Source organism: Syngnathoides biaculeatus, chromosome 13 (assembly GCF_019802595.1).
Source record: "Syngnathoides biaculeatus isolate LvHL_M chromosome 13, ASM1980259v1, whole genome shotgun sequence".
NCBI lineage: Eukaryota > Metazoa > Chordata > Actinopteri > Syngnathiformes > Syngnathidae > Syngnathoides > Syngnathoides biaculeatus.
The window spans coordinates 1,862,466-1,878,950 of NC_084652.1; the positions used below are offsets into that span (position 1 = coordinate 1,862,466).

The following is a 16,485-nucleotide window of genomic DNA, read 5'->3' on the forward strand; positions in this document are numbered from 1 at the left end:
TGGCTTACTTGAACCAGGATCCCTCGCCGCATGGTCCCTGTGGTCTGTTTTACCTCAGTCTCAGTACTCTGATGTGTCTGCCAGTTAGCTCGCTTAGCTGATAGTTAGCAGTAGCTGGCTCGCTCTCGTCAATCATCTGCCGGGATTTGCAAAATGAATTTTTTATAACTTTATCCGATTCGTGTACTGAATTCCGTGGGAATCCGTGCAGGAGCCTGGTTCCGTGAAGAATACCATCTCGGGTGATCAGCTACAGTAGCTAACTGTACGACTGCGCGGATGCACAGGTGGAGTTTACGTAAACAAAGGACGTTGTGTGGCTACGTTCGTTGCGTTTTTTCTCAGAATAAAAGAATGACTGTTATGCTTTGATTCGCTTTTATCCGAATGTGAAAATTATGATTCGGGGGACTCGTGAGTGAATCTGAGTCACTCCTCATTTGTTCATAGTTGTCGTAAAAGTAATGTTCTGCGCGTGTGACCATTTTACAGAACATAAAAGCTATTGTGTGGACTCGAAATTGCAGACTCCCGACTACTGGACTCACTTTTAACATTCCGCCACGAAAAACTAGCAACCGTCATTGTGGAAACAGCTTCTGGAAGCGTCCTGACCCCGGAAGAGCGATGTCTCCCCTGTCCTCCATCTTGCCTTGAGCACTGTTAGTTCTGGACAGTTAACTTCTTCTGAAATGATCTTAATTGCGCTCATTTTCTTAGCCGAGCATCATCAGCAACTCAGATCCAGCCATCCACGCACACGCACGCTCATTAGCGACTCACTTCACGCCTACAAAGAGTTTTTACCCTCTAAAGACTCAGCTTTGGAGATAGTTTACTTTTTTTTTTTTTTTTTTCCAGAATGTACTTTTTGCTATATTTTTCTATTATTATAATAAGGCAAAAGATTTAGAGACATTACTTGTTAGAGTCATGTAAAGTTCATGTTAAAACAAGTATGAAGACGACTAAGATTGATGTTTGTTGGCATGCTAACGTAACGATTCTGTTTTGGGTTTTTTTACTGCGTGCATTTTTGCGGCACACTTAAACTTCATCATGTGTTTTATATTATTTTATCCGTGTTAGCGGAACTTCCAGCGAAACCAACCATGTCTCCTAAAAGCAACAGTAAAAGTATTTTTTGCCAGGTTTTGTCTCTCCGGCTCCGTGTAGCGTGTTAATTTTTAGTCCAATAATAAGCGGATTAAAAAAAACTGAAAAAATAGCTTTGTGATTGCTGTACTGCAGTCCACAATAAATATATCAAACGTGTCATCAACACTGTGAGTTGACATTTTCTGAGTACACGCAAAGAACTTTGTACAACGTTACTTGTTCGTATTAGCGTCTGTAGCGAGTCACCCCTTCACGTCCAGGCTACAAAAAAAGGATTCTTGTGCAAAGCTACCACTAATTAATTTAACCATATTCCACCCCGAGCTCATCAATATTTGATAGTTTCACTCATGGCGGCAACACTTCATCACCAAAACACTGTATTACTGCAATCACACTTTGTCAGTTTAAGATCCCATCGCTCAGGCTAACGCTAATCTGTGCCAACAGTGACTTTGCCATGTTGGGACTTTGGCGTAATCGCTTGAACGTGTTTCCTAGCCTGACTGATCATGACACGAGTATAAAAATTCAATCTGGGGGTGCTTATTATGTAAATTAGGACCTGCTCAATGACACATTTCCAGAATTGGGCAGGTAACAAAAGACTGACTTGGTTGTTTCATCCCACACGTGATGGCCGCCCGTGGACTCACAACCACCACACTTCAAGTCAACCAACTATTTGTATCCAAGGCATTTAAAAAAACTCGACTTCTCTGCCTACCTTATTGTGCGCCGCGTCACTCGTCGCTACTTCTTCCTCTACATCGGCAATGGGAAACGGCGACCCCCCCCTGCCCCCCGCCTCCAATCCGTGCGTGCCCAGAGGCCAGTGTCTCGTCTCCGATTACGTTTTATTCAATTGGCAACGGGGCCGCCACCTTGCCGTCCGTTTTATTGGACATGGCACCACGTTAGGCGGTCCCCTCTCCCTAAAACACATAAAATTCCTTTATGCCGCCATTACTTGAGTTTATAAAGAGCCCCGCCGCTGCCCTCCCTCACTATCCCCGTCCCCGCCAATAAGATCATATTGATAGATTGATATTGGGCGAGCTGCGGCGTGATAAAGGCGCGCGGGGTTAAGAGCTTCCAGGATAGTTTAACCTTGATAAAACAGTTGTTTCACCGGGGTTGATTTGGGCCCATCCGTCTTCATCCGTCAGGGCCCCGCCGATGTATGCAAATGAGGGCGGCGGAGGGAAGCGCCGTGTGCGGTTAAATGGGGCGTTGCGAATGTGCGGTGTACCGCGCCGATGGGGTGATACTACTTACTGTCCAAATTTAGTGCGTCTCTGCTGAAGCATCGTGGCAGCAGTCGCACCCCCCTCCCCCCCCCTCCCACTCCCCACACACCCCCAAGTCCCTACCCCCGTCCCCACCTGCCTGCCTTCTGCATTTCAAGAATATATACGAGGAAGCGTAAAGTGATTACATCTGTGGCAGCTGCGTGGCACTTTATACGTGCGTTTTCCCCGCACGTGATGTTGTGTTTTTGATGGATGATCTTGGATTTACTGACTGCTCTTTAGTCCTTTTTCTTTTCTTTTTTTTTTTTTTTTTTTTTTTGCATGTGCTATGTCTGTATTTACATGTCGTGGGGGGTTTATGGCCCACCGGAGCCATACATTGTAGAATATGGTGGTTTATTGCTCTAATTAGTAAGTCTGGAGGTGCAGGGGTAATAATCTTTATGATAATATCTGTTTATGCCTCAATACAGCTCTTCATTTAGGCTTTATTTCGCTCCCGGGTAGCTTCGTTTGCCTGATTAGTTTTGGACCGACTCAGCACCGGGGATGTTTTTTTTTTTTTTGTGTGCGTGTGTGTGTGTGTTTTTTTTAAACTCATTTCTTTCATGTACAGGCATATTGATTGATTCCGCAGCTCACTCATTATTATTTTTTTTTTTTTTCCTCTTCCTCACAACTTATTTCCAGCACCAAGGCTAGAAACGGATCCCCGCGTCTGCACTCGGCTGTCTGACTTGCCACGGCGCACATAAAGCTGTCAATCACCGGCGTTCCTGCTTGCCCTTTGTTATGGAACGCCAACTCCGTGGGTGGGTCCTTTGGGTGATAGATGGCACCGAGAGCCTATCAGACTAGCGGGAGCATCCATCTCTGTCTGCAGCCTGTTAAACAAGCTCGGGAAGGCAGCCATGTAGCCCTAACCACCACTGGCCTCCACTAAAAAAATCCATTAACATCAATGAAGGATAGCCTTAAAAGTTCTCCGCTAATGGGCTTCAATTGGATTTATGAATCAAATAGTTTGCCGGGGAGAATGTCGTGAAAAATGTCACAGGTATGGAAATGAGCACCGGAAAGGTCCCCCGATGCTGTTTTTGCGGGAAGCCTTTGCCGCGCCTCGCCCGGCTCGGTCCTTTTTCCCTTCCGACAGACTGCGAGGCCTTTAAATGACTGCGAACGATAAAACGGCTCATCTTCGTCGCTTCTTCTGCACGGGCAAAATAAAAAATGGAAAAAAAAAAAAAACAAAGTTGTTGAAAGGCTTTTCACTGCAGCTTCCCCGGCCATTTCAATAACGTTCAACCGGCACTTTACCTGTCTGAAAGGTCCCCCGAGAGATGGCCACTTTCAAACCGCCATTAGCCCGATTTCTCAGCCGCAGATTATCGTGCCACTACGGTGCAATCACAATGTTGAAAAAAGCCTCTGATTGCTTTCCATCCGACCTGCAAAGTCTAAAACGTGTTTTTGCCACCCCCGCCCCCAACCCCGCACCCCCCATGCAATAAGTTGTTGATATGTCATCATAGTGCATTGCGCCTGTCAGAGGCAAAAAAGGGCCAGTTTTCTTTCCAACCTCTCATTTGGTGTGAATGTTAAAAGGATGCTCAGAAAAGCACGGCCGAGGAAGTGGCGGCACGTGCGAGCCGCGTCCCTTTTAATTAACGTTCCTGCGGCGGCGTAATCCCAATCTGGTATACGTGCAGCCTACTTCTGAATTTGGCAAAGCGAGCCCAAGACTCCCCCCGTTCGGGTGCGCAACCAAAGCAATTCTCCATGTCTAGATTGTATTTTTGATTGAACAAAAGATATTTCCACAGAACCACCAAAAATGACAACATTTGATGTTTAGGCTTTGTTTGTTTTATATCAGAAAATAAATATGTTTTTAACTTTTAGCCAAAAAAGACACTAAACATAAGGGAAAAATGTCATTTTAGCTAGTCTAGCTTCATTAGCATAGCATACACAACAACTATCTTGTTTTCTGGGTTTTGTTACGTGACGTTTAGCTTATAAGCGATGGATAACATACGCTAACGCAGTAGTAGTGATGTCATAGTTGCAGCAGATATTTGTGTGTACTTGGGGATCAATCAAACGCAATCAAGTGAAAAACAAGCATAGCGCTAACTTCTTGTGTTCGGTGACCACATATTCTCAGACCGCTGTACAAACTATTCGATAGTGCGCCGAAAAGCACCCGTCTTCAAATCAGTTAAACAAAAATCGCACGAAATGTGGAGATGCACGATGGTGTTTGGCGGTTTTCCCTTGATTTATTCTCCTTGCACTGTTGCAAACCATATTTTTTTTTCTCCTAGTATAATGCAGGCGGTGCTTGGTTTATGGTACTCCCACATGGGGATAAGCAAGTACTGAAACCAGTTGTCAGTATTGGCCCAATATCGGCCTTATTTTAAGATATCAGGTACTCATGAAGGCTGCGGGTAGCAATCACTGACACTTTGTGGAAAAATTGGACGTGTAGTAAGTCCTCCTCGCCACTAGTTGGTGCTGCACTGTAGCAGTTTGACACAGTGAATCATCATCCCTAAAAACCGAAAAGTCTTTTTTTCAATAATGATATCATTGTGTTAATGGAAATTTTAGATATTAAAAGTAGTGGTTATCGATGACTACCCAGTAGTGAACACGCGTAATTGTATCATCCATCCATTTTCTGAGCCGTTTATCCTCACAAGAGCCTTTCCCAGCTATCATCAAGCAGGAGGCGGGATACACCCTGAACTGGTCGCCCGCCAAGACAACTTACATTCACACCTACGGCAATTTAGCGCCTTCATTGAATACGTGTTTTTTTTTTTTTTGGTGTGGGAGGAAACCGGAGTGCCCGGAGAAAACCCACTCAGGCACGGGGAGAACACGCAACCTCCACACAGGCGGGCCCGGGATTTGAACCATGGTCCTCAGAACTGTGAGACGGACACCGCGACGTGTCGCGATCATTCCTATTCCCAACACGGCAAAACGAGTTTTTAATTGTGATTGTTTTCATCATTTTTCATACAAATATTGACTGTAAGCATCGCTCGAGTTCTGCAAGGCGCAGTCCTTTTAATTGCCCGTCGAAAATGCACTCGATGATTATCATTCGGCGCATCCGCTCCACTCGCTCGCCAATCGCTGGCCCCTCGCCCGCTCCCCGCTAACCTCTGATGTCATTAGCGCTGAGGGGAGAGGAGGCTCGCTCGCCTTAATGAATTCCGCTGTGTCCCGGCACTCCCCCGCCTAGTTAACCCTCCCCTCCCCCGATGCACAAGGTGTCACATTAAAGCGGCTGGAAACGGGCAGAACGAGGAGTCGGAAAACGTGCACACGACACGAGGTTCGTCGTGAACAATATCCGCGTTAGCGCCGTGTGAAAAAAAAAAATAATAACAATAATACACTTCATATTCACATTAATGACTGGCTGGCGTTCACTGATATTACAGTTAATTGGTCGATGTGCAGTAAAAATACAGATAGTGGACAAATCCTTTGAGCGTCCGACTTACTGGAGTGTAATAGCAGTTTAATAATGCAAGTAAAAAAAAAAAAAAAAGGAGCCTAATTGTACCCAAATGAATAAAAAGTGGGCACGCTCGACTGCAGCCATTCCAATGCATGTTGTTAGTGTCGCATTGTAATAATATCAGATTATGATGCATTAAGTAGCTTTTACGACTGTTTAATGTGTTGTTGCGTCCCAAAAAAAAAAAAAAAAAAAGAAAAAAGGTCAATCTGGGCACTATTTCTCATACTTTAACTACTTTAAGGAATATGACGTTGTTTGTTTCTTTGGAGGATTACAGATTTTTTTTTTTACATAAAAGCATTAACCCCCCCAAAAAATTACATTTGTCTCAAAGCGCTTTTCTCCCAGTGGCCAACAACATCTGTCCATTAAAAGCAATGTCCATATTTTTGCTTTCTCAGAGATTTTGTTCTTTCCGTGTTTATTTTATTTTATTAATTATTATAGCCGCACATCATACCTAACAGTGTGTTTAGCAGTGGACGCATTTAATGATACAGCTCTTGAATTGCATCTTTAAAGGTCAAGTGTCATCCCTATAAATGGATATTGTAATGAAAAATACATATAACATTATTCACTTCAATGTCTACATGAAAAAATAAATACGGGTGGTGTGTTGTTCATAGCCGCCGCCGTCTGCAATGAACAACACCGCCGAGACGGGTCGCTTTTACGGCGTTGTCGTCGCACGCGGCTGAGTACGCTGTTGTCGGCAGTGTCGTTCAGAGCCGCCGCCGTCAGCGAGCCCGACGTGCAGCCTTCGCCGAAGCCGTGACCGACGGACGCGGCGCCTCGGCCAGGGTGGCTCATTTCCGGCGCCGAGGTGGCTTATCACGGAGCCGAGCCGGGTTGCTTTACGGCGTTGTCTTTGCACGCGGCTGAGTGCGCCATTGTCGGGAGCGTTGTTCAGACGCGACAGCCTTCGCCGAAGCCGTGACCAGCGAACGCGGCGTCTCGGCCGGGTCGCTTATCATGGAGCCGAACCAGGCTTCTTTATGGCGTTGTCGTCGTACGCGGCTGAGTGCGCCATTGTCGGGAGTGTTGTTCATAGCCGCTGCCGTCCGCGAGCTGGTGCGAAGTCTGCTACGTCGCCTCGCCAGCTAGCCCGACGCTGTCCGACCCGCACATAGACACATTTAGCACACCTGTCATACGCACGCGGATCTTTTGTTACGTTTTGAGAGACCGATTACGTGGTTCACCCCAAACTCTTATTTTTTTTTTCATGTTTTGTGGTGAAAAAACGCATGGGTCCATGTCGGCTGTTGTTTTTTCATTAATAACATAATAAAAATCATGCATTTCATGACAGTGGCCCTTTAAGTGAACTGTCGCGTTTGATTGCGGAAGCGTGCCTAACGAAGTGTCCGAGATGATGCAGTGTGTTCGTTGCTCTTTGGGAAGTCGCGCTGTCCAGCTCGACGGCGGCCGTCGCCGCCGCACAATAGTTGAGTGACAACAAAATGGTGGCGCGGCTCGGAAAGCATCCAGTCACGTGTCCCGTGTCATTTTAGATCGAGACAACGGGAACAATTCATTTGCAGTAATTGGTTTTTAATGCAATAATCAATTGTCAACACACTTTTAATTTAACGTGCCATTTTGAATCAATCTGTTTTGCGGAATTTTTCTCTTTTACTGACAGAAAGTGATTTACTCAGTGACAATGATGAAATGCTGGAAGCTTTTTGTCTGTTCTGAATGAATTTTCCCCATTTGGGAATTACAGAAATAAGCGATGGAACTTTTGCCCCGGCGATACTTTTGAAGTGCAGCGTATTCATAATGTTTGGAGGAACATTTTAGCACAGTTGAATGTAGTGTAAGTGCAAAAAGTAGTTATCTGAGTAAAGTGTAATTACATGTAATTACAGTTGTCAGTGGCCGGAACTGGTCTTTTTCTCTTACAATGGGAAGGGGGCACATACCTCTCGTTGCTCATAAGCAAAATTCCGTCAGTACACTGACTGGCACTGTAACCCAAATTTGCTTGGAAACATCCCGTTGTTTATCACTGTCTTACACAAATGCAGGACAAAAGTCATAATTATAGCGAATATTTGCATGAAATACACTTTAAGGGCATAGAACAAAACAATCAAATGAAAAAAAAAAAACACAAAGTACGGGAGTAACTTCATGACCATGTATTCTTATACTGCTGCGCAAACTACTCCATTGTGCGCTAACCCTGTTGATACTGTCAAAAATGGAGGATACCGTCGGGATAATCATTATCTTTGCCGTCCAGAAACAATCTTGCAGAGTGAATTCTCTTCCTACTTGCACTTGAGCCGATGCCAAATTGCAGAATTTTTGGGGGGACCAATCCCCAAGGCACTGCCTCATATGAAAAATACCATTGCCACCATTTTGTGCCATCCTGGGGTTAAGTGGGAAAGCTTAATTTCAGTTATGCCATAGCCATGTCTAATACAGCTAAAATGCTTTGCTGCCATCTTGTGGGATCTTTAGGCAGTTGTTGTTGCTGTAGCTAAGTTCGACAGCCGTTATTCCGTATCAAGGTCCAGAAAGTGAAGCCACATCGGCCGGGGCGCTCCACAGGTGTTCCACCGTCAGCGTGGTCGGTTTTTGAGCACAGTTGAACGGTTGCCTTGTCACCTCGTGATTAGGATGTCCGGCGACGTAGCACTGAAGCGCGTATCTTTCGGCAATTAGAAACCTTTACGGGTGTGCGTCAATTTACTCTCAGATTTTGAACTACTAACTTATGACAAGCCCGATGGAAATTTCCCAAGTCTTACTGTTTATCATTTGATTTATATGAAAGGCCGAGAAGGGTTTTTCATCCAAATGTTAGCTATAATTACGATTGCGTTCCGTCATTTATATACAAATATGGATCACGTCGCCGCCATCGGCAACCCGATCATAGACCGAGATCCTCTGCGCTGTACTTGTCATTTACTCCGTGAGCGAGCTTGTACATAATCATTAGGGTGCGGCCTCCCGGTGACCCTGCTCAGGATTAAGTAAGTGATGAAGGAAATGGATGTTGTAGAGTGTGCTCCGGTGTGACCTTGTAGGATGTTTATCGGGCTCGTTTGCGCAAATAAAAACAATATCCTTCTCGCCGTTTTCACGGCGCGAGCGGCAGCTTGCCGTGTTCTCCCCGCGTGAGCCGGCGCGACGGTGTCGTCGGCCATATTAATGGCGACGGTGACAGCGATAACGTATCCTCCCTCGCGCCGCTGTCGCTTCCTGTCCTTGTGGCCGCGCGTCTCTCCGCAGCCGCAGCCGCAGCCGCCCGCAAATATGAGCACCGGCGGTTAGTCCTTAATCACGTTCAACTGTTTCAGGTTTTTTTTTTTTTTTTTTTCCACCTTTGAGGCCCGCTTTTGGTAGTCCTGACTCAACACACACTGACTCAAGCAAAATCCCCCCCCCTCCCCCCATCCCTCCCACCCCCGCCCCCGTGGCTGTGCTTACTCACTCCCGTTTAGTTTTCCTTGGCAGACCGAGGCCACAGCTCATTAGGCTAAGAGAATGCGCCCGCCTTAATTAATGATATGTAAATATCCTCCAATCGGCCACATTAGCATACTAAGAGAGATTTGCGGAATCTGTGGAGTAATATATTTTAATTAGGGATTAATTAAAAATAATGGCAATTTCATTTGACCTGGCAGGGTGTGTTTTGGTGTGGAGGCAGCGAGCCTTTTTAAACGCTGAGGCTGCAAACGGCGGCGCGCTCCCGAGGAAGCTCATGCGCCGCTCCTTGCACACGCGCACACTGGTGTCACATTCCTTGAGATGCCGGAGCTTTCCCAGGGGGGTCTTCGCAAGGCGCCGTGGTTTTTGCAAAAGGAGGCGAGGGGAAATCCAGCTGCTTGCACACGCACAGTATGCTTTTTGTTTTGGCCATGGACCCACTTTCTTGTTTGTTTGTTTTTTTTTTTTTTTGTTTGTTTTTTTTTCAAATCTTAATATCTTATTCACTATTCATGCAGCGAGCGAGGCCGCGAATCAATTAGTTGAGTTTTCAGATAATTGTTTTCATAGGCCCGGCTGACCCTCGCGTCGAGTTTTATTCGGCTTCGAGCTTTGCGCCTCGTCGCCGCGGCGTCTCTCGCGCTGTCCGCGCCGTTCCTCCCCGTGACAGGCGTGAAAATAACATAAATCCGAACGGAGACAAAGAAACCATTTGTCATCAGCGCGGCTAATAACAGATAGCACGCGCGGGGCTCTATCGCGGAATCTTCTAGGTGGAAATCATCCCCATTAGCAGACGTCAAGGCTGTTTCCTGCTTCCTGATGCTCTTTGCTGCACAATCTCTCTCTCTCTCTCTCTCTCTCTCTCTCTCTCTCTCTCACACACACACGGAATTTAACCTGCTTTCCTTGCACTCCTATAGGGAAAATCAATTAATTGATCAAATTTTTTGAAATGGGATTTTGCACATACACATACACTATATACAGTATATATATATGTGTATTTGTATTTACAGTATGTTTGTATATAGATCCCCGTGCGTGCGTGGGTTTCCTCCGGGCTCTCCGTTAGCTGTATAGATTTCCCCTGCAATCCGAGTGAGGATGAGCAGCTCAGAAAATGGATGGATGGAATAAGAGTCTTCATTTAAAAAAAAAGTTAATAATTCGGCCATCCTAAATTTCTAACTTTCAGCTTCCCTCATCATATTCAAAAATTGTTAACATGTTTTAGGTAAGATTTTAACAAATATTTCAGTTTGATTACACCCATCCATTTTCTTTACTGCTTATCCTCACAAGGGTCGCGGGGAGAGCTGGAGCCTGTCCCGGCTGTCAACGGGCAGGAGGTGGAGTCCAGCCCGAACTGGTCGCCAACCAATCGCAGGGCACACGGAGACAAACAGCCGCGCTCACAATCACACACCTTGGGGCAATTTAGAGTGTCCAATTATTGTTGCATGTTTTTTTGGGGGGGATGCGGGAGGAAACCGAAGTGCCCCGGAGAAAACCCACGCAGGCACGGGGGAGAACATGCAGACTCCACACAGGCGGGGCCGGGATCGAACCCGGATCCTCATAACTGTGAGGTGTGTATATATATATAAAATGGAGGCATGACATTGGCTTATTTTTGCTATATTTTGGAGCATAACCCCCCCCCCCCTCCCCATCCCCGAGGTGCGCTTAAGGCCGAGAGCTGCGTTGGCATTTGCCAAGTGTCGTCAGCGCGCTGATGTTATTGATCCAGGACCTTCCGAATTCATTAGGAGATCGGGCCCGAGTGCGCGGCATCTTTATTTATGGTGTCGGCCTGCCTCTCTTCTTCTTCTTCTTCTTCTTCTTCTCTCCTTCGTTGCGAAGCCGGCCTGCCTTCCCCTCTTTTATCCTCCATGCATTATTCTCTTATTATTCTTTTACAGCTGCCTTATCGGCCGCATTTTGGCGAGGATAAGACCTGTCATCTTCGGGTCTTGTCTGGTGGAGATGATGGGGGACTTCAAGGGGAGGAGGAGGAGGAGGAAGAGGAGGATGAAGAGGTGGAGGAGGGAGCGGGTGGTTGAAGAGATTGCCTGCTGCCCCCCCCCTCCTCCCCTTTTCCTCCCGCCATCTGAAATGGACCTCTCTCTCTCTCTCTCTCTCTATTTCTCTTTCTCCCCCCCCCTCCACCTTTCTCTCTCCCTTCGCTGGCTGTTTCTCTTTGTAATGAGAATCTGGCTCTAATTGGGGGAGCTGCAGAGAGCCGGCCGAGGGCGGCGGGGTTAGATTGTGATAGCGGCTACGTGACCGTTATGCTGATAGAGGTGGCCGATCAATAATTTAGGCCCTGACCTTAATGGGGGGGGGGGGGAGTGATGCGGTGGTTCTGTTCAAACGCTCGTTCCCGTGGACTCTGCGGGTCTGAAAGGTACAGCGGGGGAATGGTGGCTGAAGCAGATAAGACGTGCACAGAAGAGCGGATTCGCAGTCACTAGCATTCATCCTCCCGCTATCGATGTGACTTTTTCCCCTCTCTTTTTTTATTATTATTACTATTATTATTATTATCATTTTTTTTTAGGGTGGGGGTTGTAATCCGTGCGCCCTTCCTCACCGATGCACGCATCAGCGGGCACTCCAAGTGAACAAAGACAGCGGTAACGAGTGGGCTTAATCCGGTCCCGGGCTGGCTCGTCTCGCCCTCCTAGCTTAAGGCCATGCGCGTGGAGAATTCGGACAACCGTCGATTTGATTCTGAGAGACATTAACGTCACGGCCTCATGCCCACCCCCCCCCCCCCCTTTACTCCTCCCACCACATCATCCCCAACCTCCCCCCCGGAATCTCTTAAGACCGGGTTCATTCCCTGTTGGCTGGATGCGACCATCTCTTGCCACCGTCTCCCCCACCCCACCCCCCTCTCCGCAGCCCCCACCCTTAGGGGATGATATATTAGATATAACCAATTCAATTTTATGCAGCCAGGACAGACGCCCCGGGGACATAAACACACACATTTTTAATACACTCCTCACCAGGAAGCCCAGCGCGCCAAAGCCTGCGGCTGCCCCGGGTCTCCACTCACCCTCAATTATTAATGTGCGGCTGTAGTGGCTTAATTAAATAATAAAGACAAGCTCGCTGCAAAGGAATGGGCCAAGGACGAGCGCGAAGGGAAGGTGGCCTTTAAAAAAAAAAAAAAAAACATCTCATTTTGACAGGTATTAAAATGCAGGGCTGTAAATATTATGTTGTAATAACATTTGTGTCGCTAAATATTCTCAAAGGTTGGCCGCGCAATCTAATGAGATGTGAGCGGAACAGAGCCCCTTTTAGGAAGATATTAAAGCTCGCTTTTGACTGACACTGTCGTCATTTCGCAATATGTTTAGCATTGTAGTTGGAGTGCTGTGTGGAGTTGGAAATACTTACCAGGGGGAATTTACAGGATTTAACGTTTTGGCACCTTTTTCTATGAAGTAATGTAATTTCATGGAGAATATTTTGCACTTGTATCTGCGCTATCACAAAACGAGTTTGTCTTTTTTGTGTATATTACTTCACCCCCCCCCCCCCCCCAGTTAATTCTCAGAAAGGGCGGCACGGTGGTTCAACTGGTAAAGCGTTGGTCTCACAGTTCTGAGGTCCCGGGTTCAATCCCGGACCCGCCTGTGTGGAGTTTGCATGTCCTCCCCGTGCTTGCGTGGGTTTCCTCCGGGCGCTGCGGTTTCCTCCCACGTCCCCAAAACATGCACCATTAATTGGACACTCTAAATTGTCCCAAGGTGTGATTGTGAGTGCAGCTGCTTGTCTCAATGTGCCCTGCGATTGGCCGGCGACCAGTTCAGGGTGTACCCCGCCTCCTGCCCGTTGACAGGTAGATAGGCTCCAGCACTCCCCGTGACCCTCGTGAGGATAAGCAGATAAGAAAATAGATGGATAATTCCCAGAAATGTGTGCATTCTCAGTTGCTGAGCTCTAGAAAGTGGTTGCAAGGTATGCCTCACAGTTTTAGCGCTCTGTGTTTGAATCTCCACTCCGGCCTGTGTGGACTTCGCATGTCCTACGTGTGTTTCCGTGTCTTTTTTTTTTTTTTAATCTTCCCACGTTTCAAAATTAGTTTAAACTAAATTAGTATAGTTTTTTGTTTTGTTTTGTTTTGTTTTGTTGCCGAAAGCCAAAAACATCATTACCCCAGGGGTGCCCGTGTTCTTAGCCGTGACTTTTGGCGAGCTAGCGTACACATGTGTTAAATGAAACCCAACACGCGTGTTTTGGGGGTCTGGGGGGGAAGCCAGAGAAAACCCACACAAACGCGGGCAGCGAACGCCACACGGGAGGGCCCTGGTCGAGTTTCGAAAGCAGAACAGATGTGCAAAGACTTGAATCTACGTCAAATGTAGTGTCTTGTCAATGTGAGGGTCAATTACTGCTCAAATGAAGACATTTTCCATTTAATCACAATAGTCAGCGTGTTAATGCGTCTCCATCGTGCTCGTAAATCAGCGGTCGGGTCGAACTCGGGCGATCGGCGGGCCGCACGGAGAGAATCATTTCTTCTGATTATGGATTGCGAGCACCTCAAGGGCAAAGCGGGAGGAGTCGCTCGCTGTCTGCGACGTGATGAAATGTGTCGTTATCTTTCGCTTACTTTTTATTTAGATTGCTTGGAGATTACACATTCTGTCCTCAAAGTTGGAGAGCTTTTTTAAACCTTGGGGCAAAAAAAAAAAAAAAAAAAGAGAGGGGAGGGGGGTGGGGGAAGAGAAGCTCCCGAGCCCAGCTGCATGTCGCAAGTGTAATTTGCGATTAATTGTTTAACTTTGATTTTTTTTTTAATTTTTATGCGCGTTACATTTGGAGCGGTGCGCACACCGCGCAGGGCTGCAAGCAGTCAGTGGGTTATTTTTCTCTCTCTCCACTAATGGGCGAGCGAGCTCGACCGTTAGACTGAAAAATAAGGCCATTTTCAGCGTTGACGCGGCGCGATGAAGGATTACAACAAAGTGGAGTGTTTAAATGGCAAAATTGAAATGAATGTCCTCTCAGAGACCAACCTGCCGACGATATGTTAACACTGAGCCCGGATTTGCTATACGGGTGCAAGTGCCCAATTCCGATTTAATGCCAATATCTGATTTTTTTTTCCCCCCACATATCCGCTATGACTGCTTTTATGTTCTATGAATGCATGAAAACCAGGTGCGCTGACGCCCAAATGGCACATCAGTAACTTCAGTGTCAACAACAGGCAGAAATAAACAATAATTCTCACATTTAGTGCTGTGAGGTATGGACAATTTATTATATATTGATACAGGTCAGTGTATATCCTCACAACGGATATATTCTGAAATATAAAATTACATAAAATTGATTGCAATTCTCTAAACCCGTTTTCATGTAAAAATATATGACAAAAATGAATACAATACAACAAAGCTATCGAGTGCAAGAATACCATTCAAAACATCAGGTACTGCACTTATGTACAATATTTTGTTTGCAAAAATTCTCCGAGCAGTGCCACAGCAAAGTCATAACTGCAATTTTTTTACTCTTCATTCGTTCTTCGTAAAATCGTAGTGTCGCATCCAAGGTGTAGGCGGGCGTTTAAAGTCACACAAAAGTCTCAGAAAGTCATCTTGTCTTGCAGCATAAGAATAATGCGCACGTTGCGTTGTTGGAAGGCAGCTCAAAAGTGTTGCGCGGACGGCAAATGTGGCCGCTTTAGCTTGCCGTTGGTGAGCCCCGATCTCCAGGCATGAGCAATCAACACCCACACTTAAATGGAGTGTAAACACTGATCTAAAAACAACAACAACAACAACAACAACAACAAAAAGACTGGATGGCTCGTTGGCCACCAAAAGTGAAGTCGCGGAAAGCAGATATCCGCCATCTTGGTACTCCCAAAACAACCGTGCCGACCTGTGAGTTAATCGCCAGTTTCCTGGCTGTGAGAAAACATTCCACAGGTAAATTCAAAAGATTTACTTTGACCCTGTTAAGGTTTATTTGTAAATTATTGTTTTTTTCTGATGAGCTTAATTCACTAGAACAAAGTTTTGATTACGGTTGTTGTTGTTCACTGTTCGCTCTCCGCTTCACCTTTATAGGCCGACGGTTTTTGGCGAAAAAGCGACGTCAATATCTTCCCAAACTTCATCAGTGGATAGGCAAGAAAACCCTTTTTCTGTGAAATTTTTGATGAATTTCATAATACAGAACTCTGAAAATTGAATTTGATTTTCAAATGCGAGGAATTTTCTGAAATAGGACGTTGCAGAGACAACAAATGAATAATGTGTTTAGCGTGTATTTTCCCATTGCGAGTCCTTATTTCCCAAAATATATTGAACCTATTGACTTGAAAATTAACGTTTTTATGACCAAGAAAAAAAAGCTTAGTTTTTTGCTATGTTATGATGATCATGCTTCGCAGCGTATTTTGGGAAAAATTAACATGTCACGGAAATCGGCCGATGTAATATGCAAGGTTTCTTTGTAGTCACGATGTTCTATGTCTTTCCTTTGCACTTGGCCCTTTTTTTTTGTCTTACCATCTCGAATTAAAAATCCTTCATGTTACCAAAACTGAAAAAATGTCAAGCTCACACGACCAGTTTTAATTCTACATGCCAAACTTTTGAGAAAAATCCCACCAGTTAGTGTAAAGCGATTCATCACGCACGCTTAGTGACGTCATATGAAAGCGACTTTTACTGGTGCTTTACCGTCTCGGAAGCAACATTATTGGCGCAGACGAGCGAACCCAAAACAAAGATAAAATAAATGAAAAATAAATAACGACATCAGCGATAGGCGATTATATCTGACGGTGGACGTGTTTCTACCAACACAAGTGTGTGTGAGTGTACATCACCAATCGCCGTGCTTGGATTTAAAGGTACAGTAAATCCAATTTGTGTATCTGTTTCGCTGCACTTGCAATCACATGGAAACGTTTTCATTCTCATTTTTCTCTGTACTGCCATCACGTTTATTCCACTTGTTCCATTTTGAGCGCAAAGCTCACAATTATCACTTGAACCGTGCAGTGTGAATCCAGTTGTGTGTGTGTGTGTGGGGGGGGGGGGGTTATTCACTTGAACGATCTTAATACTGCCG

The 16,485-nt window shown here is 45.8% G+C and overlaps 1 protein-coding gene across 6 annotated transcripts in view; it reads left to right on the plus strand.

Annotated features, from left to right (window-relative positions):
* LOC133510614 (pre-B-cell leukemia transcription factor 1) overlaps nt 1–16,485 on the plus strand; it is a 128,972-nt gene that overhangs the window by 61,749 nt on the left and 50,738 nt on the right. Inside the window, exon 1 of one of the 6 annotated variants that reach the window (XM_061838716.1) lies at nt 15,182–15,332. The exons of the other annotated variants lie outside the window; for them this stretch is intronic. Within the exon in view, the coding sequence (XP_061694700.1) occupies nt 15,206–15,332 (127 nt within the window). The 5' untranslated portion in view covers nt 15,182–15,205. Of the gene's footprint in view, nt 1–15,181; nt 15,333–16,485 lie in introns of those variants that run through there. 6 annotated transcript variants of the gene reach the window in all.